The following is a 26417-nucleotide window of genomic DNA, read 5'->3' on the forward strand; positions in this document are numbered from 1 at the left end:
TCATATTAAATATCCAGCTGTCAGATATTACCTTTCAAGTGAAAATGAATAACTCCCATTAAGGGCGAAATGGGTTTGAAGTCGATTCGAGACAGATTAAAGTACCGTTATGAATGTGTGTTGAGGGAGGAGGAGACGGGGGCTGTGTATAATATACTTGTCCTTACAGTTTTTAAATAATAGATGTCCCACAAATTTATGTACTGAAGGCAGCCAGGGTTCGGGGGAGGAGAAAGGTCAGGGATGTGCTTCTCCCAGTGCCACAACTCGTGGAGTGTTTTGCTGTTGACTTTAGAGCTCATTTGCATTTCTCTGTTCGGCTGGAATAAGATGGCCTTTTCTCAGCTTATCACAGTGGGAGTGTTTGGATCCCTTGGCTGGGTCTTGCCAAAATTGGGATTTTGTCAGGACCATGTACTAGGAAGCACCAGATTTGCACATTCCCCTGGAGGCATGGTCTGAGCTGGCCAGAGCCATCCAGCAGCACCACTGCTGCCAGCACGGGTGCCACTGGTTGGGCTGACAGCCACAGCCACCAGCCCTCTCCAGGGCAAACGCATTTCAGAGTGTATGCAGAATGTCCTGGGTCAGTCAGATGCATGAGTTCTACCTTACCAAGTGAGTCCAGCTGCTGCTGGAAGTGACACATGGGCCTTCACCACCTTGCCAAGCATTTGTGTGTCCAGTGCAGCCACAGGCCCACGGTCTCCTGCACCTGCAGGTTGTAAGCATCCCCCAGAAACAGCTGAGGTCCTTCTGCTTCCAGCCACCAGTGACACAGTTCCCTTGCTGTGGGAGATCACCAAGAAGGAACTGGTTTTGGCCAGGTGTGTGTTGCAGGACGTAGGTCAGTCCTCAGATTCATCCTCCAAGTCCTTAGGGTGTGTGTCAATCAGTAACAAATGCCTTTGTCCATCTAGGCCTCTTTGGGGTGTCCTGATGTTGATTGCTCTCTGTTGCAGCACCAGCCAGCCAGCCAGAGAAGGAGCTGACAGAGCCTCCAGCGTCCTCTAAGCGGATATCATTTCCCAGCAGCTCTGAGTCGCCTCTCTCCTTTAAGTGGTCAAAAACTTCAGAGGAGACCAAATCAGAGCAGGTAAGGCAGAAGAACCCATCTCTCTGTGCAGGTAATACATTTCCAATTTGCCAAAAGCAAAGAATAAAATGGGAGAAAGAGGATGAAAGGCAGTAACTGGTGGTAGAAGGCACCAAATTATTGAAGCCTGGCTGTAAGAGAGGAAAGTAGCACCTGGAAGAGCTGTGTGATTCATTTGTTGCTCCACAGATGTACCAGTGTCCATATTGCAAGTACAGCAACACAGACGTGAACCGGCTGCGGGTGCACGCCATGACCCAGCATTCAGTGCAGCCCATGCTCCGCTGCCCTCTCTGCCAGGACATGCTGAACAACAAGATCCACCTGCAGCTGCACCTCACCCACCTGCACAGCGTGTCACCTGACTGTGTCGAGAAACTCATCATGACGGTAAGTGGCTGTGTAGGCAAGCAAGGCTGCTGCCACCCCAGCCTGGCCACCGCCGTCCTGGCACGTCCACTGCCAGCCCCACAAAGGTGAGGAGCAGAGAGCTGCTGTGGTGGTCAGCTCCTTCACCTGTCAGAGCTCTGCCGTTAATATGTGCTGCATCCTGGGATGTTGTGTCCCTGCTTGAGCCCTGTGAAGCTCAACTGTTGAGTGATTTCCCTGTGAAATCAGGATAAATATAATTTCCTAGACCTGAGGTCTAAATATAATTTCCTAGATGAGGTCAGTGCATGGGATGGCAGCTGGTGCAAAAGCTTCTGGAAGATGCAGAAGCTGATGGGATATATTGGATTTATGTTGCTTCTTTGGTATAATATTTGCAAGGTAATGTCTACCTTGCAAATGATGCGAGAACTTGTCATCAAGTATATAAAATAAGTGTTTGATTCCTGCCAGTTCTTTCTCTTTGTGTTTTTTTCTTGCACTCTGTTTCTGATTGTTTTCTCCCTTCTTTGCTGGTTCTTGGCACTGGGGATGAATAACACGGTGTTTGTTGTAACACCGATGTTCTTCACCAGCTCCCTCCTGTGACATCTTCCAAGCATGGCCCAGCTGTTCTTTTACAGTTTTCTTGTCTTCTCTTTCTGTCACTCTTCCTCTCTACAACTCCCTGAAAGAAGGTTGGAGCCAGGTAGGGTAGGTCTCTTCCCCCACACAAGTGACAGGCAAGAGGACTAGCTGCAAGCTGCACCAGGAAAGGTTTAGATTGGATATTAGGGAAAATTAATTCATGGAAGGGGCTGGAAAGACCTGACACAGGCTGCAAGCTGCACCAGGAAAGGTTTAGATTGGATATTAGGGAAAATTAATTCATGGAAGGGGCTGGAAAGACCTGACACAGGCTGCTTATGGGACCTGTGGAGTCACCATCCTTGGAGATGTTCAAAAATCATGTGGATGTAGCATTGGAGGACACAGTTTAACATGGTGGTGGTGTTGGGTTGATGGCTGGACTTGGAAGACTAAGGGTCTTTTCCAGCTTTAATGATTCTGTGATTCTTTTTGTGACTCCTTGTCAAAGGTAGAAGTCATGGAGTCATGAGTAGTCTTGGGAGGGACCACTGGAGTTGCTCCAGACCAGCCTCCCTGCTCAGGCAGGGTCCCTTGAGTATCCTGTTGCTCAGGACTGTGTCCAGACTGCATTTGAGTATCTCCAGGAAAGAAGACTCCAGAGGCTCTCTGAGCAGCCTGTTCCAGTTCCTACTCTGTAAGTGCCTCTATGCTCTTATCTTCCTGCTTTGCATTACTAGCTGCTTGTCCCCTCAGGGCTTCTCAGGACATAGCTCTGCCCAGCCAGCCAGCTGTGCCTCTGGGTCAGAGCTGTCCTATCCCACAGCCTCTGTGACCTGTGTCCATTTCATTGGTGCTGCTCAAGTGTATAAATACCTTTTAAGCGTTTGAATGGCCCTTGTTCACCTCTTAACTACATTTGGTGGCAGGTGTTCTGGCTTTCTAAGAACAGTGAGCAGAAGACAAGACCCTTTCCTAGGCCAGTGGGTGTAACCAGTTTGTTCGGGGCAGCTGTCATGCTGGTGTGGAGGGGTTTGTTTTGAGCCAGACAGGGTGCCTGGGCAGGATGTGTGGTCTGGAGCAGGAGTGTTGGGCTGGTCTGTCCTGGGACACGTCTGTGTCCCTCAGGATAGGAGGGAATGGAAGGAGCCGCTTGTGGCGGAGCTCAGGACACTCTGCAGAGCAGGGCAGGCACAGTCCTTTAGGTGAGCCCACCTGCTGTGCTAGTGTAGGGCCACAGGGCTCTGCAAGGATCAGCAAAGACTAGCCCAGCCACGATGCTGATCCTCAAGCCTGTTCCTGGTTTTCCCACCTTTCTTCCCTTTGGCACCTAGAGACACATAGGGGTGAGGGTTGCCTCTCCTTCTCCAGTCCCACAGAATGGGATGAAGAAGGTGGGTCTTTTTGTATTCTCTGACAAGATTTTGAGCCATCGGTGTGGTTTGTGCAGAGCACGGCAGCATCGGAGGGTCCTGTTTGCTCACTCTCATGAAGATCCGTCTGGGTTTGAGGCGCGCGTCAGGCGTTAGCGCCGCGGTGAGGGAATCGCAGCCCCGTGACTGAGAGCCAGGTCCCTCTCGACGCAGCGTCTCTGCTCAGCGTTGGAGGAGGCTCCAGTTAATAACACCTTATCAGACGCCGTTCAGGAACCTGCAGTGTCTAATATGTCTGTTGCCATGGTAACGGCTCCTGCTTGCGCTCAGCATCTCCAGGCTGCCTGGTCGTGCTCCCTCCTTTTCATATCAGTGAGCAGCCGGGCTGGCTGTCCCGTGGGACCCCCGTGTCCTCCCGCTGGCCCCAGCGCAGGGACAGGGGCTGGCGGGGCTGCCTGAGCAACAGAGCACATGCCGTACCCCAGTGCCACACAGGGACAGAGGCTGGGGCTCACACTGTCCTCCCATCTCCTGCAGCTTCCCTTACGTGGGACTGGTGGATGAACGTAGCCAAATGCTCTCTGTGACATCTCAGCCTCTCTGAGGAGGGCCAGGTGCCACCTTTTCCCATCGTAGCCTCCGCCTGGGCCCATGAGGGTGAAGTGCAGTTCGCCCGCGCAGGCGACTGACAAGACTGATGGGCTGGAGCTGGGAGAGAGGACGGCTTCCCAGGAGCCTCTGGGAGTGGGAGCTCTCCCTCCTCCCGCAGCCAGCCTTACCCTTCTGCACATTTCTGTCTCGTCATCTCTGCTGTCAGCTTTCTCTTCCTCAGTTTACGGCATCTTCCCACTATTTCAGTCATCTTTCCATCTTTTTCTTTTCTCCTTTGCTCCAGGAGTCATTCCTGCCCAGCCCTAGCATCTCACTTCCCCCTCCTGCTATCTTTACATTTTTACTCTCTTTCCCATTGTCTTTTCTTATTGCTCTCTCCCTTCTGCTGTCACTCAATTTTTCTCTCTCCCTCCTTTTCGCCCCCTCCCTCTCCCCCCTTTCCCTCTCACTCTGTGTCTCATTCTCCATCTCGGATGAAGGTAATGAAAATAATCGGGCTTCATTAATTCTGAGCCCTGTGAGATGATAGCCATTTGGAGCCATGTTTGCCAATTAGATGGTCTAAATTAGAAGTGACCTTGGTATACTGCCATCACTTTGCCTCTTGGAGTCTAATGAAGCTTTTCACTCCAGCACCCTCTCTCTCTCTCTTTGTAATGGAAATTACCTCCTTTGTCTGGTGGGGAACCTTCCCTCCTGTCTGTAATTCCCCTGGTTTCATAGACATGGGGACAGTGATGTATCTCCTCAGACCTCTTCTAGAGGTTTTCTTTTTAGAGCCACATGATTTCAGCATTTTGGGGTATATTCAGGGGAACCGTCCCCTTGTTTGGTCAGCGCAGGCAGGTGCAGTGTGAGAGTTGGCTTCTCACGTCAGCCGGGAGTAATTTTTTGGACCTGTCAGCAATATGTGGGTGTTATATTGATGGGTGTTGGGCCCTGAGCTGCCAGCCCAGCACACAAGCAGCTCTGCAGTTGGTTGTAAAAGTCCAGTAGATCTAGTGGTGGCCAGAGCTGTGTGTGTCACTGCTGGAGGTTGTCACCGGTGAGGAGTGGGCCCACTGGTTGTTCTGCAGAGGGGTGACAGGCTTGTAGATGTCAGAGTGTGTGGATACTGGTGGGGCAGGGAGGCAGGAGTCCTGGCCTGTCAGCCCTCAGGTGCTCTGTAACAGTCCTCACCAGGCCTCACTGTGTCCATAGAAATGGCCATCAAAGTGGAGTGCACCTGCCTCTCTCTGGGTCTCATCATCATAAAGACATTTTATCTGCTGAAGGGATCCAAATTTAACCCGAAAGGTGGGGTTCTTGGAAGCAGAGAGGCTTGTCCAGCAACTTCCCATCCTCTAAGGGCCTTCTTTGTGGTAACAAGAGGAGAACCTAGAGGGACTCTTAGCTGTCAGAGCTGCAGGGGAGGGTGCTCAGGCTGTGACAGGGAGTGACCTGGAGTGACCGAGACAGAGGTGCCAAAGCAGTGAGCTTTGTTGGTGACTTGTGGGCCAGGAGATGGTAGCTGCAGGCACACAGGGGGTAGGATTTGGTGTTGGACAGAAAAGGAGCGGTATGAACAGGCGAAGGGGGGGGAGGAGACAAACGACATTTGTTGAACTCACAGCTGGAGGGGTTGTGTTTTAGTAATGGCTCACAGTGAGTGACGTGTTGCTGTTGTAAAACAGTGTTGGAGCCATTGAAACAGGTAGACAGGAATTGAGGGGGAGGGGTTGCCAAGCTGAGGAGAGAATGCCAGGATGACACACCAGGTATTGCCTGTGCAGGTGAGAGGGAGGTGGAGACGTCTGACAGCTGCACTAACACGGGCTGTGCTCCAGGTAAACACACTCCTTTCCATCTCCGGAACAGTTACTGCCATCAAACACATCTGCGGTGCAAAAGGCTGTGTCACAGCGTGCCGCTCCTGCCGCACTGCCAGGCAGCCACGCTGTGCTCCACTGCACCTTCCTGCCCACCATCACCCCCGGACACACGGACACACGGACACACGGACAGCGGCCTCCGCGTGCCGGGCAAATCTGCAGGTCCAAAGAAATGAGATGTCCTTGGATGTTTTTGCAGTGTAAAAGAACAAATGCTTCAAAAAAGGCAGTCTGGAATTCTGTGTCAGTGCAGAGTGATTTGGGATGTGCAGCCTGTTTGCACTCACTGTATCTTTGCCACCTGCTTGGGGCTGGTCCATGGGGATGAAAGGACGGAGGGTCCTGCCCTGGATCATGATGTAGGAAAGGGACAGGAGCAGCATGGATGGAGCCAGAGGACTAGAGTGATCCAGTTGCTGACCAGTGCCTTCTTTCCAGTGGTTTACTCCCCAAGGCCAGCCTATGGCTCCACTGCCACAGTTCCCACATCCATACCCAGAATTTCTGGTTCCCTGCACTTTTTTCCAAGCTTTTTTTCTGTTCACCTTTGGGAATTTTGTGCCTGTAGCAATTTAATGTACCACAGCCTTCTTTTTTTTTTTTTTTTTCCAGCCTTATTTTTTTTTTTCCCTTTTTCTCTTTTTCCCTGTGGTGGAGGGAGGATGGAAAGAAGGGAAGGAATGGTGGCTGTGGAGATGCAGGTAGATAAAGGTAATTACTTAAACACATATAGGGCAGGACTTACAGGTTTGGAGCCCCAGATTAAGATGCAGAGGAGCATGTGAGGTTGATGATTATATTTCGGGGAGAGTTAATTGACGGAAGGTGAAGGCAGACAAAGAACCGCTGCTTACTGCCTTCTTGAATCCCAATCAGGAATTATGATTAAAGACGCGGCGAGACAACAGAGGCCTGATGAATTGGTGTCTTTTTTTTTTCTTTTTTGCCGTCATTCACACTTGATTGACTTCAACCTTTCAAGTGCAAAAGTCTCTCTTTTCCATTATTATTCATAGCCATCTGAGTTTTTCTAATTAAAGTGTATGAAAACAATTACTGATCCGTCGTACTGAGCGTGGTGGTGGGGACGGCTGCCGTACTGTAACGCCTATGAAAAGCCACAGCTCTATAATGATGTGCAGCTGAGGTGTTAGATAATTTTATTCTTTTTCTACTCTGTTGGGGTTTTTTTTAATTTCTCATTATTTATTTTTTATAATTCCTAAAGATCCTAGGAAAGCAGGCTCTTCCTGCTGCTAGAGCTGAGAGGGACGGTTTTTTCTTGCCTCCCCTTCTTGGTGTCCATGATCATCCCCCTCCTCTGAGCCCAGCTACTGGAAATTACTTTGTGACCTTTCACGTCTACCAACCAGCCACCCACAGCCATCAGATACTTCTGTTTAGAGTAGAAGGTGGAATGAGTTCGGTGCTCTCAGCTCCCCTCCTGGCATGTGTCAGCTGCCTTGTCTGCTGCTCCGTGGGACCTGGCACTCACTGCCATGCAATGGCTGGCCCAGGAAGGGGAAGGAGCTCTGTGTCCCCCCACAGCTCAGGTCACGGCTCTGTAGCCACTTCTGTGCCACTCTTTCTTTCATCTTGAGATTTTCCATGAGCTTCAGCTTCACCACAGGTGTGCTCCTATCTCCTGCGGTTCACTCAGAGCCTTGGCTGTGCAGAAAGCTGGGTACGTGGCATGCAGACACCTCACACATTCTTTCTCTCCTGAGATCTGGGGTTCAGATGCCCTCTCCATATCCAGAAGAAGGATGGAGAGGCTTGTTTTGCCTTACACCTGAATGGGAGTGTTCAGTTGTGCCTCACCGTCCCAGCAGTAGGAGGCTGGGAGCAGGAGCACCACAGGCATTGCCAGGAGCACCTGGTGAAAGGAGAACGTTCCCTGGGTGTCAGCAAAGTGGTGTGGGCAGCTGCTCAAGGCTGTAGAGGAGTCCTCGCTTGCCACAGGCATTGACCAGCACTGGAAGCCCTGTGCTGGAAAACAGGGATGGTGACAGTGACGTGGATCTGTCTGTCCCAGCGCTGAGAGGCAATGTTCCAGCAGTGTGAGACATCATCTCCAGACATTCAGAAGGACATTCATTGTCCTGCATCTGATGCCAGCCTTGTGCAGGCTGCTGGTGAGATGGTTTGTGACCAGGTATATCCAAAGAAACAGTTTTCCAGAACAGGATGAGTATGCACATTTGGCTCTTCCAAAGAGCCTCTCAGCTGAGCCGTGCAGATTCTCCAGCTCTGTAGAAGCAGTGGTGTCGGAGCACTGCACTGGTTTTGATGGTGCAGGAGCTAGCCAAATACTTTAAGAGGAGCAAAGGGAATACATCAGTCAGAGCAAGGAAAGGGTTACCAAAAGCTTTTTATTTCACAGTTTGCTCTCTCTTTAGTCCTTTCTTATTCATTCCTTCCTTTGTCACCTCTCTCCTTATTTGTACTTTTCTTTCTCATGCCCCTCCTTTCCCTGCATCGATACACTTTGAAAACAGTGCTGCAATGCTCCCTGGTTCAAGATTACAGTGTACTTTACTAGGTATGATTTAATTAGGGGCCTTATTATGTTTTCAGCAGCTTAAGGTGGGCCTTTCAACTTATCTACCTAATTGGTTGCACAAGAAGTTTCACAGCCCATGACAAAACATTGTCAGTGATCAAAGTCTGAATTCCACATAAAGGAAAAATATTAATAATAAGATTATTCTTCAAGTGTGCACTGCTAATTATGTCCAGAATGTAACTGTAGAAACACTTTTGACTGATTTGAGCTTTGTCTAATAAATACGAAGTCTTCAGTGAGCTGTGAAAAATGACGCCTCTGACTTCACAGTACTGATTTCTAGTTTTGCCACTGGAGATGTTTAAAATATCTTCCTGTGTTTTTTCTCTCCCTGTGTCCTTTCCCCCTGTGTCTAGGTGACAACCCCTGAGGTGATGATGCCCAGCAGCATGTTCCTCCCAGCAGCTGCTCCAGAGAAGGATGGGAGCTCAGGCACAGAGGAGCTGGGGAAGCAGTCTGGTGAGTGCAGGTCAATGGGATCCATGGTCCCACCGCTCCCCAGGTCCATCACCTGGTCAGGGACCAGTTTCATTCCTGTTAATCCTCTCTGTCATAGAACCTAGACTCAAATACTATTTTCACTTTGACGAGCCTTCTTTTTAGAAAATAGGCAGGACATCAAAAAGGAACAGCAAAGACAGAGGTGGCTGAATGGCTTTTGCTTGAAAGGGAGAATTGAAGGTGATAAATGCACTAAGGGATGTGTGTGTGAATAATTACCAGATATTCAAAGTGGGCAAGGAAGTAAATTGTGTAGGTTTATGCAATGGGCCATGATGAGGTTAATGGGCTGGTATTGAAACAAATGAATGAAGATAGAAATGTTAGAAATAGTTGCTGTGTTGGAGATTAAAAACCGCAGAGTATTCAGGACTGAAAGGGGGTGTTGATCTACCTGGTTTGCTTTAATTCTGTTTTCACAGAGATCTCTGAGGAAGTGGGGAAGACCCTTTTGCCATCGGACAGTTCAGAGCACAGCGGGGACCCCAAGCCCACTCCAGCTGATCCGAGCGCTGCCCGGGAGGACTCTGGCTTCCTGTGCTGGAAGAAGGGCTGCAGCCAGGTGTTCAAGAGCTCAGCAGCCCTGCAGACACACTTCAACGATGTCCATGCCAAGCGGCCTCAGCTGCCAGTCTCTGACCGCCATGTCTACAAGTACCGCTGCAACCAGTGCAGCCTGGCCTTCAAAACCATTGAGAAGCTGCAGCTCCATTCCCAGTACCATGTCATCCGGGCTGCCACCATGTGTTGCCTCTGCCAGCGCAGCTTCCGAACTTTCCAGGCCCTGAAGAAGCACCTGGAAACCAGCCACCTGGAGCTGAGTGAGGCTGACATTCAGCAGCTGTACGGTGGTCTCTTGGTCAACGGGGACCTCCTTGCTATGGGTGACCCCTCGCTTGCTGAGGACCACACAATAATAGTCGAGGAAGATAAGGAAGAGGAGAGCGACCTGGAAGAAAAGCAGAGCCCAACAGGCAGCGATTCAGGATCAGTGCAAGAGGACTCTGGCTCAGAACCAAAAAGGGCCTTACCCTTCAGGAAGGGCCCTAACTTCACTATGGAGAAATTTCTAGATCCATCTCGCCCATACAAGTGCACAGTCTGCAAGGAGTCCTTCACGCAAAAGAATATTCTCCTGGTACATTACAATTCTGTTTCTCATCTGCATAAACTGAAACGAGCCCTCCAAGAGTCTGCTACTGGGCAGCCTGAACCTACCAGCAGCCCAGATAACAAACCTTTCAAGTGTAACACCTGCAACGTGGCCTACAGCCAGAGCTCAACCCTGGAAATCCACATGAGGTCTGTCCTGCACCAGACCAAGGCTCGCGCGGCCAAGCTGGAGGCGGCCGGCGGCAGCAGCAACGGAGCCGGCAACAGCAGCAGCAGCAGCAGCAGCCTCTCCCTGGGCTCGTCCACACCGAGCCCCGTGAGTGCCAGCAACAGCAATGCTTTTGCAACCACCAGCACGAGCACTTCAGGCACCACTCCCATTCCCAGCCTACTCAACCAGGTCTCCAGTGACAGCGTGGGAATCCCTCCCTTGGGTAGCACTGTAAGCACTAACATCTCCTCCCCTGCGGAGCCCAAAGAGGTGAACCGCAAGAAGCTGGCAGACATGATTGCATCCAGGCAGCAGCAGCAGCAGCAGCAACAGCAGCAGCAGCAACAGCAGCAGCAGCAGCAGCAGCAGCAACAAGCTCAAACCTTGGCACAGGCACAGGTCCAGGCCCACCTGCAGCAGGAGCTACAGCAGCAAGCTGCTCTCCTGCAGTCCCAGCTCTTCAACCCAGCACTTTTGCCGCACTTTCCAATGACCACTGAGACCCTTCTGCAGCTGCAGCAGCAGCAGCATCTTCTGTTCCCATTCTATATCCCCAGTGCTGAGTTCCAGCTCAACCCAGAAGTCAGCTTGCCTGTCACCAGTGGTGCACTGACATTGACTGGGACAGGTCCAAGTTTGCTGGAGGATCTGAAGGCACAAGTTCAGCTCCCTCAGCAGAGCCATCCACAGCTCTTGCAGCAGCAGCAAGGTCAGCTGTCCTTGTCACAACCCCACTCCGTCCTGTTACAGCAGAGCCAGCACCCAGAGAAGAAGAATAAATCTGTAGTGAAGGAGAAAGATAAAGAAACCCCACGGGAGAGGGAAAGCACAGAGAGGGGAGACAATAACATAACACTGAAGGAGTCTCTTCCTGATAACTTAAAGCCCAAAGAGAAGAAGGACTTTGTGCCAGGCAGCACTTCGGAACCCTCCATACTGCCTCCACGGATTGCTTCTGACGCGAGGGGCAACGCCACCAAAGCCTTACTGGAAAACTTTGGCTTTGAGCTCGTCATCCAGTACAACGAGAACAAGCAAAAGGGGCAGAAGAAAAATGGGAAGACAGAGCAAGGTGAGAACTTGGAAAAGCTGGAGTGCGATACATGCGGCAAGTTCTTCTCAAACATCCTCATCCTGAAGAGCCACCAAGAGCACGTTCACCAACATTACTTTCCCTTTAAGCAGTTAGAGAGATTTGCTAAACAATACAGAGAACACTATGACAAACTGTACCCGCTGCGGCCGCAGACCCCAGAGCCGCCGCCCCCGCCTCCACCGCCCCCCCCTCCGCTCCCTCCAGCTCCTCCTCAGCCGCCTGCTGCTCCTGCCATCCCTACTTCTGCCCCACCAATCACCTCTCCCACCATCGCACCAGCCCAGCCATCTGTGCCACTCACCCAGCTCTCCATGCCTATGGAGCTCCCCATCTTCTCACCACTCATGATGCAAACCATGCCCCTGCAGACATTACCAGCACAACTGCCACCTCAGTTGGGCCCCGTAGACCCCCTGCCCGCCGACTTGGCCCAGTTGTACCAGCATCAGCTCAACCCCAGCCTTCTCCAGCAGCAGCAGAACAAGAGGCCACGCACACGGATCACTGATGACCAGCTCAGAGTCCTCCGGCAGTATTTTGACATTAACAATTCCCCAAGCGAGGAACAGATCAAAGAGATGGCAGACAAATCTGGATTGCCCCAGAAAGTGATCAAGCACTGGTTCAGAAACACCCTGTTCAAGGAGCGCCAACGCAACAAGGACTCCCCATACAACTTCAGCAACCCTCCCATTACCAGTCTGGAAGAGCTGAAGATAGACTCACGGCCTCCTTCTCCAGAGCCTCAAAAGCAGGAGTACTGGGGAAGCAAGCGGTCCTCTCGGACACGCTTTACTGACTACCAACTCAGAGTCCTGCAAGACTTCTTTGATGCCAATGCTTACCCAAAGGATGATGAATTTGAGCAGCTTTCTAATTTGCTGAACCTCCCAACGCGTGTTATAGTGGTCTGGTTTCAGAATGCCCGTCAGAAAGCAAGGAAAAACTATGAGAATCAGGGAGAAGGCAAAGACGGGGAGCGACGGGAGCTCACAAATGACAGGTACATTAGAACAAGCAACTTGAACTACCAGTGCAAAAAGTGCAGTCTGGTCTTTCAGCGCATTTTTGATCTCATTAAACACCAGAAAAAGCTTTGTTACAAAGATGAGGATGAGGATGGACAGGATGATAGCCAGAATGAGGACTCTATGGATGCAATAGAGCTCTTGACTCCAACCAGTTCCTCCTGCAGCACACCGATGCCCTCACAAGCTTACAGCACACCTACATCTTCAGCCAATGCAACCTCCTCAGCTTTTCTGCAGCTCACGGCAGAGGCAGACGATTCCTCCACCTTTAATTCTAAAGCAGAAGCTACAGATGAGAAACCAAAGCAGTCTGAACCTCCAAGTACACAGCAAAACCAAACCCAAGAGAAGCAAGTGCAACCAAAGCAAGAGCCTCAGCAGCAACAGGACCAAGGAGAACAAAAGACAAGTTCAGCACACCAAAAGATTTCACAGTTATCCTCCCCCTCTTCGCTGCAACAACCACCTCCTCCTCAGCCCCCTCAGTGCTCCTTGTCACAGACAAGTCCAAATCCATCTCAGCTCTCACACCTCTCCCTCAAACCCATTCACACGTCCACCCCTCAGCAGCTGGCAAACCTACCTCCTCAGCTAATCCCATACCAGTGTGACCAGTGTAAACTGGCATTTCCTTCCTTTGAGCATTGGCAGGAGCATCAGCAGCTCCATTTCCTGAGTGCACAGAACCAGTTTATCCACCCCCCATTCCTGGACAGAACACTGGATATGCCATTCATGCTTTTTGATCCCAGTAATCCACTACTGGCAAGCCAGCTGCTGTCTGGAACGTTACCACAGATTCCAGCAAGCTCAGCCACCTCACCGTCGACTCCAACATCCACCATGAACACGCTGAAGAGAAAGCTGGAGGAAAAGGCCAGTGCAAGCCCTGGAGAGAATGACAGTGGGACTGGGGGAGAAGAACCCCAAAGGGATAAGCGTCTAAGGACAACCATTACCCCTGAGCAGCTGGAAATCCTGTACCAGAAATACTTGCTTGACTCCAACCCCACACGGAAGATGCTGGATCACATTGCACATGAAGTGGGCTTGAAGAAGCGTGTGGTACAGGTTTGGTTCCAGAACACCCGTGCACGAGAGAGGAAGGGGCAGTTCAGAGCTGTGGGGCCTGCCCAAGCCCACAGACGGTGTCCCTTCTGCCGAGCTCTCTTTAAAGCAAAGACAGCTCTGGAAGCTCATATCCGATCCCGTCACTGGCACGAGGCCAAGCGAGCTGGGTACAACCTGACGCTGTCTGCCATGCTTCTAGACTGCGATGGGGGACTCCAGATGAAAGGAGACATCTTTGATGGAGCCAGCTTTTCCCACATGCCACCAACTAGCAGCGACGGACAGAGCGTTCCCCTCTCCCCGGTGAACAAGAGTTTGGAACTGTCACCTAGAACCCTGCTGAGTCCATCCTCCATTAAGGTGGAAGGGGTTGAAGACTTTGAGAGTCCCTCCATGTCCTCAGTCAATCTGAACTTTGACCAGACAAAGCTGGACAACGACGACTGCTCTTCCGTCAATACTGCAATCACAGACACTACCACAGGAGACGAAGGGAACGCAGACAACGATAGTGCAACAGGGATTGCAACCGAAACCAAATCCACATCAGGACCCAGTGAAGGTCTGACTAAAGCAGCCATGATAGCAATGTCTGAATATGAAGATCGTCTGTCTTCTGGCCTGGTCAGCCCAGCTCCCAGCTTCTACAGCAAAGAGTACGACAATGAAGGTACCGTGGACTATAGTGAAACCTCTAGTCTTGCAGACCCCTGCTCGCCCAGCCCTGGTGCAAGTGGTTCAGCCAGCAAGTCTGGAGAAAGCGGGGACCGGCCCGGGCAGAAACGCTTTCGCACTCAGATGACTAATCTCCAGCTCAAGGTTCTTAAGTCATGCTTTAATGACTACAGGACACCAACCATGCTGGAGTGTGAGGTCCTGGGCAATGACATTGGACTGCCAAAGAGAGTTGTTCAGGTCTGGTTCCAGAATGCAAGGGCGAAAGAGAAGAAGTCAAAACTCAGCATGGCCAAGCATTTTGGTATAAACCAAACAAGTTACGAGGGACCCAAAACAGAGTGCACTTTGTGTGGCATCAAGTACAGCGCTCGGCTGTCTGTACGTGACCATATCTTCTCTCAACAGCATATCTCCAAAGTTAAAGAAACCATTGGAAGTCAGTTGGATAAGGAAAAGGAGTATTTTGACCCAGCTACTGTCCGTCAGTTGATGGCTCAGCAGGAGCTGGACCGAATCAAAAAAGCCAATGAGGTTCTTGGTCTGGCAGCTCAACAGCAGGGCATGTTTGACAACACACCCCTGCAAGCTCTGAACCTTCCTGCTGCGTACCCAGCGTTACAGGGCATCCCTCCAGTCTTGCTCCCAGGCCTCAACAGCCCATCCTTACCTGGCTTCACTCCATCCAACACAGGTGGGTGTGGGTGTTACCATGCTTAGGCACACCTTCACTTGGTGCATACCTAGCACAAGCAGTTGTTCCCTCAGGAGTGGCTGATAACAGGATTTCTGGCCCATTAGCTCAGCATGTTGACTTCACAGCAAAAAAGTAGTAGGTATTTTATCCAGTTCCTGAACTCAAGAAGTTTTATAGCAAAGTCTGAATTAGAGCAGCATCTAGACATGCTGCATATCCCTGTGTAGAAATCCTGAAGCTCCTTTAAGGAAGTGGAATATAGAAGACTTACCCAATGGAACAGAAGGACTAATGTGCTGAATACACTGTTGATTATTCCTTTCCTTTTGACATCAAGTTTATGTGATGCCATCCCAAGCATTCAAAAATCCAAACTGTGTCTAGGGAAAGGAGTGCTGTACATGGTAGCACTGGTGACAGATGCCCAGAGCATCTTTATGTGCCCCTGAGGTGATGTCTGTGACAAATCCCAATGCAGCTGAGGATCAGTTTTGAGTAATGGCTGGGTATGACCTGAAAGCACCTCCTCAACAAAAAACAGTGTAGTTGTGGGACAAATCTAGTGTGTATTTTAATAAGATTTTTCTTATCAATGCTACATAAAAATGAAATTTGTCATAATCCTTTGGGTGGCCTAATCTCAGATACTGGACTTCATCTTTTCAGAATGCTCCTTTCCTTTGTATCTTGTGGATAGATGGAAAGTCTAAGCCACATAGCAAACATTGGCAGTGGAAGGTGCAGCTCAGTGACCAGCAGTGATCTAAAAAATGTGATCCAAAAGCCTTGTTTCATCATGTGTCTGAAGGGCCCCTGCACATGCAAGAGGTTTTCCATGTCACCCTTCTCACCACAAATCTTTTTTTAGAGCACTCAGCCAGAAGCATCTCTTAGGCAAATCTTATCGTCACCCTATCGCAGATTGCTCTGCACTGTTTGCTTAGTGCTGCAAGTTTATAACAAAAACTAAAATTGCTTTTTTGCACTTCAGTCCATATTGTTGCTTTTACTTTTCTCCAAAGCCCAGGATGTGTCCTGGGGAGATGGGACTGCATCTGATGAATCTTAAGTGCTGTCAGTGACTGCCTAGACAGGGCTGAACTGTTTAGAAAGTCAAAGAGTCTGTTTGTGGCCTTTAGATAAAGCTCCAAAGGTCAGGCCATGGCAGCTCCGGGCCTGTCAGAGCAGATAAGGCCATGCATCCAGGAACACTGAATTACCTCCTGCTCCTTCACTTGAACCTCTTAGGGATGTTCAGCTGGGAAACATCCATTTCAGTGGTGTCCACCTATAGCATGCCCTTATCTGAGATCTCCAGGGCCACTGCGTGGAGCCTCATTCCATACCTGTCCTGTCATCACAAATCTTTCTTGTCCCAGCAACCCATCAGGAGCAGACACAGATTTCAGAAGGGTTTGGGTCAGCCATGGCTGAACCCTCCCAGCTGCAGCCTCCTGAGGCTCCATGGCAGTACTAAAATAAAAGACACCATACCTCCAGCTGGTCCCAGGCTCTGCTGCTGTTCCTGCCTGCCCAGACTGGTCTCTGAGCAGCCCCTGCCGCAGTGCAGGAACTCAGGTTCGTTACAGACTGGTTGGGTTTTGCTCGTGGGTTTTACAATAGATTCCTGCTCAGGAGCTGGGGAATGTATGGGGCTGTGCCAGCAGGACATTGGAGCTTTATTTTGGGGTTTTTTTTCCCAGATGGCATCATGGGAGTTGCCAAGCAAAACGTTCCTCTTCAGGAGCATATCTGCCAGCTGCAGCAGCCGTGACTAATGGAGGGGACTCCAGGAGCCACACTCCTCCTGCCCCTAGCCGCTGTGAGAGCAGAAATTGGCACCAGGGACAGTGTTGTTAGTGGCTATTCTTGCTGTCAGGAAGAAGGACAAGCTTCACTTTCCACCATTAATCTATCTCCTTATTGAGGAAGCATCACTACACTTTTAATTCCACCCAAAACACAATGCTTGTGCCCAGGGGAGATGTCTGAACACCACATAAACTCTGGAATTGCTCAGAAGCTGAGCGTCCAGAGTTCCGATCATTAGAGGGAAGGAAGGGGAAGGGATTGCTTCAAAGGTTTGTGGATTCATGAACATCAGCATAATAAGAACAAAATAAATTAGGTTTAGCCTGTTCAGTCTCCAGTTGCCATGACCAGGGCTTCCCAATCTGTGAAGATTTCTACAAGATGAGAACAGTGCTGAGCGTTCTCACCCTTTGGCATAGCACCATCCTGCTACTGGAGTGCTTTGGCCCAAGGACCCGTTAGAGCAGATGCTGACATGAGTGTTTATCATTTGGGAATTTCAGAGGAGTCAGGAAAATGTCAGCTGTGCTGGGCATCCTGGGTGCCGGTGGGTGTCACTGGGCAGTGCGCCCAAGGCAGCTGCAGGCAGTGGGGCTGAGGGGCCGTGTCCCCCCCGTGCGGGGCCTGTGGAGTGGGACGGGAGCCGTTTCCAGCGGGAGTGGCAGCAGGGATGGGCTGTCTGACCGCTGCTGCGGCACCACATCAGCTCAGGCCGCTTGCTGCCCTCATACAGAGGAGATGGAGGCTCCAGGTTATGGGGTGCACTGGGGTCACTCTCCTCATTCTTTCTGCCTTCCCAGCACAAAGTGACTTTTCACATCTCTCCTCTTGCAGCTTTAACTTCTCCCAAACCGAACCTGATGGGCCTGCCCAGCACAAGCGTCCCTTCACCCGGCCTCCCCACCTCTGGATTACCAAATAAACAGCCCCCGGCCGCACTGAGCTCACCCACCCCAGCACAAGCCACGGTGGCCCCGCAGCAGCCGCCAGCCACGACCCCGCAGCCGCAGCAGCCACCCCCCGCACAGCGCAAGGAGAAGGAGAACGAGAAGGCAAAAGAGAAGGAAAAGGCACCCAAGGGGAAGGGGGACACCCTGCCAGGGCCCAAGAAGGAAAAGGGGGAGGCACCGGCAGGCACGCTCGCGGCCCCGCTGCCCACCATGGAGTACGCGGTGGAGCCTGCCCAGCTCCAGGCGCTGCAGGCCGCCCTCAGTTCGGACCCCACCACCTTGCTGACGAGCCAGTTCCTTCCTTACTTCGTCCCCGGCTTTTCCCCCTACTATGCCCCACAGATCCCTGGCGCCCTGCAGAGCGGGTACCTGCAGCCCATGTATGGGATGGAGGGGCTGTTCCCCTACAGCCCCGCACTGTCACAGGCGCTGCTGGGGCTGTCTCCTGGCTCACTGCTGCAGCAGTACCAGCAATACCAGCAGAGTCTGCAGGAGGCATTGCAGCAGCAGCAGCGGCAGCAGCAGCAGCAGCAGCAGCAGCAGCAGCAGCAGCAGCAGCAGCAGCAGCAGCAGCAGCAGCAGCAGCAGCAGCAGCAGCAGCAGCAGAAACCGCAGCAGCCCAAAGGAAGCCAAACCCCCGTCCCCACGGGGGCTGCCACCCCGGACAAAGACCCTGCCAAAGAACCCCCCAAGCAAGAAGAGCAGAAGAACGCACCCCGCGAGGTGTCCCCCCTCCTGCCCAAACCCCAAGAAGAGCCTGAAGCGGAAGGCAAGGGCGCGGACTCTCTCTGCGACCCTTTCATTGTCCCAAAGGTGCAGTACAAGCTGGTCTGCCGCAAGTGCCAGGCGTGCTTCGGCGACCAGGAGGCGGCCAGCGACCACCTGAAGTCCCTCTGCTTCTTCGGCCAGTCTGTGGCGAACCTGCATGAGATGGTGCTTCACGTGCCCAGCGGCGGCGGCCAGGGCGGCGGCTCGTACCAGTGCGTGGCGTGCGAGAGCACGGTGTGTGGGGACGAAGCCCTCAGTCAGCATCTCGAGTCAGCCCCGCACAAACATCGAACAATCACAAGAGCAGCAAGAAACGCCAAAGAGCACCCCAGTCTATTACCTCACTCTGCCTGCCCCCCCGACCCCAGCACCGCATCTACCTCGCAGTCGGCCGCTCACTCAAACGACAGCCCCCCGCCCCCCCGGCCCCCCCCGGCTTCCCCTCACGCCTCCAGAAAGCCCTGGGCCCCGGCAAACCCGCCCGGGCCGCCGCCGCCGCCTTTCCCTCCTCTCTCCTCATCTTCAACGGTTACCTCAAGTTCATGCAGCACCTCAGGGGTTCAGCCCTCGATGCCAACAGACGACTATTCGGAGGAGTCTGACACGGATCTTAGCCAAAAGTCAGATGGACCGGCGAGCCCGGCGGAGGGGCCCCAGGACCCCGGCTGCCCTAAGGACAGTGGTCTAGCTAGCATAGGAATGGACACCTTCAGATTGTAAGCTTTGAAGATGAACAATGAAAATGAATTTAAATAAAAAAAAAAAAAAAGTTAATAACAAACCAATTTCAAAAATAGACTAACTGCAATTCCAAAGCTTCTAACCAAAAAAAAAAAAAAAAGAAAAAAGAAAAAAAGAAAAAGCGTGGGTTGTTTTCCCATATAACGATGCCGGTGGGTTTTACATTTCTTTTTTCCTTTCCTTTTAATAAAATAAAACTTAAAAAAAAAAAAAAAAAAAAAAAAAGAAAAAAAAAAGGAAAAAAAAAATCTGTTACATTTGTCCTCTGGAAGGTACTGTTGGTCTGGGAGACGAAGGCCGTGCTGCCTCCTCGCGCCTGCGGAGCTCGCACCCCTGTACATTGCCCCGTCCGATCCCCCGTTGATAGCACAGCAGAGCCCGGCAGCGCTGTATGGGAAAGCAGCCCACCTGGAGACAGTTTTAAATTTCTTGCTATCTTAGCATTCAGATACCAATGGCTTGCTAAAAGAAAAAAGAAATGTAATGTCTTTTTATTCTCAGGTCAATCGCTCACACTTTGTTCTGTTTTCAGAATCATTGTTTTATATATATATATATATATATACATATATATATAATTTCTTTCGTTTGTTTTGGGGGTTTTGTTTTGGTTTGGTTTTGTTCCAGAAAAGGATTTTTTTTTGTTGTTGTTTTTTTTGGTTTGGGGGAGGGTGGGGGGGTGGGCAGTGTTAATTTAAAATGGGCAGAAAGTATTCAAGAGAAAAACAATGTGAACTGCTTTAGCTTTTCGGGGATTTTAAGGGTAGCTTTTCTGCTGAAGCCAATTCCAAGGGGAAAAGTTAAGCACTCCCACTTTTCAGAAAAAAAAAAAAAAACCACACAAAGAGTGTTGAGGACTTGGAGCTTAAAAAAAATAAGTTTTAAAACAACTGACTTTCTGTATTTATGATAGATATGACCATTTTTGGTGTTGAGTAGATTGTTGCATTGGAAATGAACTGAAGCAGTATGGTAGATTTAAAAGAAAAAACCCTTTTGTGTACATTTAGCTTTTGTATGGTCCAGCTGACGGCTTCTCATTTGATGTTGTCTTGTTCATTCCTAGACAGATAGATTGCGATCCATCGACTCGCCTGAGCTTTTCTCCCCTTTGTACCTTTATCCCCGTCCCCATCCTGTAATCTTCCACTTATGGTCGCTACCTTCATTTCTTAGAGGGTGGTTGCATAATTATTTTATAAAAACTAAAGAAAGACGTTCAAAGGGTTTTGGGGGTCAGTAGGATCCCTTGCAGAATATTTTTTGTTGGGGGTTTGAAACTTTTTAAGGCATATACATGCGATTTACCTATGTCTGTTACCCTTGTGCACTTATTTTATTCTTATTTTCCATTTCTCTTTTTTTTCTTCTCTTTTTCTTCCCTTCTTCCTTTACTCATTTTGTAAATGCTTCAAAGACTCTGTTCCTGACCTCTGAGCATCGGTTCTGTTTGTGTAAAATTAGGCTGCACTCTGTTCCTTCTTTTGGAAAAAAAAGGTTTTGTTACATTTTTTTCTCTAAAGAAAATTCATGCTTTAAATAAAATCCAAAGACATACCCTTCACCACTGGTGCAGAATGAGCAAAAAGGATTCTTTTTACTTGAGAATTTGTTTCTGATTTAAACAAACAAGTCTAAGTTTAAATAAAGAATAAAAAAAAAACATACCCAGGTTGTTATCTGTGCTTCTTCTGCAAGCAGAGAGACAACTCTTAGCGAGCACCCAGTGCACCCCAGGCAGGTTTCTCTTTCCAAGATCTCTCCGTGGCAGCACCGGGTGCCAGGCTCAGGGAGGCCTGGAGCCCCCCGGCCCCCCCAGCCAAACACCCACCTCAACTGGCCCAGACTTTGAAAGGAAAACTTTATGCTGCTAAAATGTAGATTTTGGAGATGTAGATACTTTGCTGTTCCCTTCCATAACCAAATGCCAACAGAAACAACCTCTTTCCACCATGTTTCCTCTGCCCAAAAGCACGAGAGCCTTCTGCCCACCATCATCATCCTCCTTCTGCTTCAAAAGGGAACTTTGAAGACTGTGAACGCAGGTTCCTCCCGCCGCCTCCGGCTGCTCCTCCCCGGGCCGAAGCCACTCGCCACCTCCGTGAGAGACTGGAGCACCTGAGAGACGAGTGCGGGTTCGGTTTCTAGCGGGACACTTATATTTTTATGGAGTTTTGGTTTTAGTTTGATGAAAGACTAGATCCTGAACTGTTGTACATATTTCTGACTAGGCTAATGCACAGTGCAAATTCCTTTTTTAATTGTTTTTTAAGTAGTTGATACTAAAGCGCGAACCACCGGATGTTCCTCCCGGGACCCAGCTGTAGCATAAGGTGTCAAAAACAGAACCACGTACCCATGGAGCGTTTGCTGTTTTAACAAACTGTTTTCTTTAACAGAAGTTCTTGTATTTCTCCCTGTGTTTGAGATGAACATTTTTTAAATTCTAAAGTTGTACAGTTGGTTTTTTTTTTTTCCATTATTTTAATCTTGTTTGTAATTCTATGAAATATATATATATATATATATATTTTTTGCCATTTAACTGTTGTATGTTACTCTCTCTGTATCATATAGAAATTTTTTTGTTTTGTTTTGTTTTGGATTCTCTCTGTGATGCCAGTTCCCAGTTTAACACAAGCTTTATCTGTCCAGTTCCACGAGGTCTCTTTTGGAAATCCTTTTCTTATGTCTTGTTTTGGTTCGTTTTTTTAATTATATTGCTTGGTCATAGTGCAATTTCTCTCCTCCTTCCCCCTCCTCCTTCCCACCCACTAAAAGGTTTTATAAATTCATTTCCTTGTATTTTTTCTAAATATTTCTAGAGACTATTTCAGTGCGAGGTTGCCTCCTCCTCCTCCTCTTGCAGTCCGGCCGCCCGGGGCCGATGCAGCGCCAGCCTCGCGCCCGCAGCGACCCCCAGCCCGTGCATGGCCAGGCTGGGCACGAGGAAAACACTTCAAACTTAGCATTAAGCGGGTTTCTGTTTTATTTTTAATAAAAAGCTTTTTTTAAGTGGTGAAGATGGCCAAAGTTTCATACAATTGAGAATAAAGAGAAGCGTCAGGGGTGTGTGGGGCCACCTGGGGCTGGTGGGGGACAAGGTGGGTGGACACAGCCAGCACACTCACCAAAATATATTTTGCTTTAAAAAAAAAAAAATATAAAAGCTTTTAAATAGAAGCAGAAGTTGGGTTGGTTGGTCGGTCGGTCGGTCGCTTGGTTGTTGGTTGGTCGGTTGGTTGGCGCTGATACTGCCCACTGTGAAACAAAACTTTGACTATTTTTTTGTTTTTATTTGGGGGGGGGCGAGTTTGGGTAGAACAGAAAGCATAAATGAGGTGAAGAGGGTTATGAACAGCCTTTGCAATGTACAAAAATAGAGCAAGTGAAACCAAAAATGATGTTCTTGGTGTTTTTCTATACTGTAGTCTTGTTAGCTTTTTTGTTACTGTAACAATGCTGATCTCAAACTGTACCAAACTACATAAGACTGACAGAAACAAACCACATGGAACTTTCAAAACTTTAAAAAACTTGTCACAAAAGACTTTGTTGTCATAGTTGAGTTGACTGTAGATGGTAATTGAATATACTCCTTTGGAACTATTTCATCACGTATGTTTCCTGCTCATTGTGATACATTAAAAAAAAAAAATGAGCAAAAGCTCTAGTCTCGATGTCCCGCGTGTGCGGTGCTGGGTCCGTGTTGGGTGGGTGTGTGCCACTGGCACGCTTTGGCGTGGCTCAGCGGGGCGCTCAGCCGTGCTCGTGCCCTGCTGGCGGGCCCATGCCAGCACACGTCCCGTCCCACCAGGCGACAGTGCCTGGGCTGGTGCTGTGAATTCCCGTTCCAGTGGAAGCAGTGAGCCAAGCCGTCCGTACTGCAGCTTTGGGATGCTTCGTGCGTGAAAAGGACATTAGAAGTGCATTTAATTTTATGAAATGACTGCAAAAGGATTCTGGGCATGGTTCTGTAGTGAATGGTTCAAGGGAAAGTGCAATGCCTTGATGGTCCATCCTGAAACCTGTGAACTAAAGAAATCACATCTGTTTCTGCTGATAGATCAAAAGAAGATGCAGGTAAGTAGGTAAGTGGCAACTCGTTGCACTCCCTCTGCAGCAGGGAGGGAACCCAGAGGAACTGCTGAGTGTTCAGTACACAATTCTCTTGCCAAAAATTGCCCCTTGCAGCAGAAAAGGCTCGAAATTCGCTCACATCCAAAAGGAGTCACAGGGGCCACAACTCATCTCTAATTTATAAGTACAGTGATAAATAATTTACACCCACCACTGCAGGTGGGGCAAGCATTTGCTAGTATGGGTGTCCTTGGTGCAGTTGCCAGGACGGTGAGGGGCTTCTTTACCTCCACAGGTGAAGGGCTGAGCTTCATGGTCTCCAGCAAAGCAGAGGGCATGGGGAGGAAATCCGGCAGCTCCCAGGGGTGTGGAGCATTCTTTGGTTAACATTCATACTGACTGGCCTGGGCTCCACAGGCCCTGAATTACAAAGCAAAATGTGTCAAAATCATCAAGGTAGGTCCCCGTGATTCCAGATGCTGTGGAATATCTGCCCCAAGAGCAGCCTTGAAAGGCAACCCCCTGCTCCATGGGCGCCCAGGGTGGCGAGGCCAAGCGCACCTGGACACACAACAGCTCAGGACTCTTAAAACTCGCCTCTGGCCAGGCTGCCCGGTCCTTTCCCTGCCTTGGACACTGTTCTTCTGGCAGGAGCCTAAACAGACGGGGATCTGGATTGTCTCTCAGCTGGCTGGAGTTTTATTAATAGGAAAACTCCATCCTGCCTTTTTAATGGGGCAGACAGGACTGCGGCAGTGACAGGGTTGCAGTGTGACCCTTCTGCTGCTGGTGTTTGTACTGTGCTACATTAACATCTCTCCTGTTCCTAGACCAGCCGTTCTGTAAGTTTATTATATAACGTTGCTATTTATTCTTGGGTTGAATTCCACTGTAAAACAGCCACGCTTGAGGAAGTGCCTCGTTATGCTCAAGAAGGTGTAAATGGCCTCAAGTAACTGCACAAGCTGCAAACTAAAAACCTCTGCGCAGCATCCTGCACAGAGCAGCCCATCCATGGGAATTGTGCAAACCTCTGACAGGAATAAAAAGGTTTTTCCATGCTGTGATTCTGGTAAGAGAAGGCTGGGAGTGATTTTTAATGACCTTTCATTGCTATCACCTCAAAGAGAGTCAGCTCTCACTTAGTGCACTCTTACAGGCCAAAAAATTCATATTTATACAACCACAGCAGGACCTGCCTGGCCAATGGATTTGGAGCTGCATTTCCAGCTGGAGGGACCCGGCAGGCCCCCGGGAGCTCATCCTGGGCACAGTGCAGTGACGCCGCTCCTGCAGCCAGGTCCCGCTGACCCAGGCAGGGTCCCGTGCTCACGCCTTGGCTCGATGATGTTGGAAGGCTGCTGAGACATCCCTAACACAGATGGATGTCCTGGAAGCACTGGGCCAGGCTGTGCCAGCAGTGGTGAAGGGTTAACTCCAGGAGCACTTAAACTCCAGCACCGAGCTGGTTCTCTGTTCCAAGCTCGTTAACAAGGTACACCTGATGATCTAAAGCACTAGAGAGTCATTTTAATTAACGCTCTGCCAGAGGGGATGTGGTGAAGACACTGATTTCACTCCAATGACTTTCTATTTTGGTGTTTTGCGGAATCAGTGTGTTAGTCCCTGGGCTGATGTGAGCTAATCTGGCCGCTGCTGCATGGGCACAGCCACTGCTCGGCTCCCCAGGGCAGGTCAGTACTGAGCTGCTGGCACCTTTCACGAGTCAAGGTCACAACCCCTTGGCAGGGCCATGTGGGGCTGGCTCTGGTGGCTTGTCCCCAGCAGGACCCCCAACTGTCACCTCCAACCCAGCAGCGGGACACAGGTGGCAGCAGGGCAGCAGCAGCACAGAAACGAGAGACAGCCACGCAGTCACGGGGCCCCTTCCACCTGTGCCCACTGTCCCATCCCAAGGGACGGCACCTGCCTGAGCTGGGAAGGAGCCACAGCCAAAGGATCTCCAGGCCTCCCACAGCCTCTGCGGTGATAGAGGAGAGACTTCACACTGCCCCAGAGAACAGACAGCCGTACCTATAAATGGTATCATGCTCTTGGTTAGATGGGAGCATGATGTTACTTAATTAATGTTTTAATACCCTAGGCATCTTCTGTGCCGTATAATTCATATTGATTCGGCTGTGAGCATGTTCTGTTAAAAAGACTCTCTTTCCTAAGCAAACTTTCAATTATATTGAATTGTCACAGCAAAAAAGGGTCTTTTCTCAGCATGGGGGAGGGGGTTCTCAGCCAAAGCGCTGTGTCCACACTCTTCTGCCAGCACGCTCCAAAGCCCAGGTTCTGTCTCTGCGCCCAGCAGTCACCCTCTCACACCGTGGGGCTGTGGGGAGGATGTGGAGGGAAAACAATTCAGGCATTTCTCTGCAGGGATGCCTCAGCCCCTCCAGGACGGGCTCAGCACTCAGCCCTCACCCAGTGCCGGGGGACCTGTGCCCAGCGGCCCCAGGGGAGCAGTGCTGGGAGGTGCTGGCAACATTTTTAAGAATATCTGTTTGCTCTAAGCAAGAGAAGAGCACCTTGGCATTCTGGAAGGATGAAAGGAGCAGAGCCATGGTGTGTCAGCTCAGCCTTGTGTGTTATGGCAGCTCCAAGCTGCCAGCTGTATCACCAGTCCCTGCCACGATGCTGAGGGCCACCTCTTATCCCCCAGCCCTGCTGAGCCTGTCATCCCCACAAGATGGGGAAAAGAAGGCTGCTCCCCCAGACTGTCCTCTACCAGGGAGGCCTTATCAAGGATTTCTGTCCTTTTTTTTTTTTTTTTTTTCTTTTAATAATGAGGCAAAGATAAAAATTCTGTATTTTCATTACTACCCATTTTCACAGCCCGCTGAACAAAAACACAAAGCGCTTCTCCTGCTGCCCCTTGCTCCCCAGCCCTGCCTCTTTCTCCCATGGAGTTCAATTAAAGAAAGGCGAAAATTGAAGCTGTTTTACGCAAGGCGATTGCAACATGCATATTTGATTTTTATGATGGATCTAAATTGCTGAATAAGGCCGTGGAACAAAGGGAGACTGCGGCTTCCTGCCCATCACAGCCAGGCAGCCACTGCAGAACAAAAGCGCCAGCCATTAGGAGCTCAGCGGGGAGATACATTATATAAATGACTTTGTTTCTCTGCCCCTTCCCCCCATGGGGGCTCGGACGGGGCTGGGGGCTGCTGATTCCACATCCCAG

General features: G+C 50.1%; 1 protein-coding gene across 6 annotated transcripts in view; it reads left to right on the top strand.

Annotated features, from left to right (window-relative positions):
* The window catches only part of ZFHX3 (zinc finger homeobox 3), a 487194-nt gene extending 467798 nt beyond the window's left edge, over positions 1 to 19396 (top strand). For all 6 annotated transcript variants that reach the window (XM_086848088.1, XM_086848086.1, XM_086848084.1 and 3 more), the window contains 5 exons: positions 963 to 1096; positions 1286 to 1486; positions 8832 to 8934; positions 9399 to 14867; positions 17517 to 19396. In XM_086848088.1, coding sequence (XP_086704214.1) covers positions 963 to 1096; positions 1286 to 1486; positions 8832 to 8934; positions 9399 to 14867; positions 17517 to 19120 — 7511 coding nt within the window. In that variant the 3' untranslated portion in view covers positions 19121 to 19396. The remainder of the gene's footprint in view (positions 1 to 962; positions 1097 to 1285; positions 1487 to 8831; positions 8935 to 9398; positions 14868 to 17516) is intronic.
* Positions 19397 to 26417: the final 7021 nt, after the last annotated feature.

This window comes from Cyanistes caeruleus, chromosome 12 (assembly GCF_971803275.1).
Source record: "Cyanistes caeruleus chromosome 12, bCyaCae1.hap1.1, whole genome shotgun sequence".
Lineage (NCBI taxonomy): Eukaryota > Metazoa > Chordata > Aves > Passeriformes > Paridae > Cyanistes > Cyanistes caeruleus.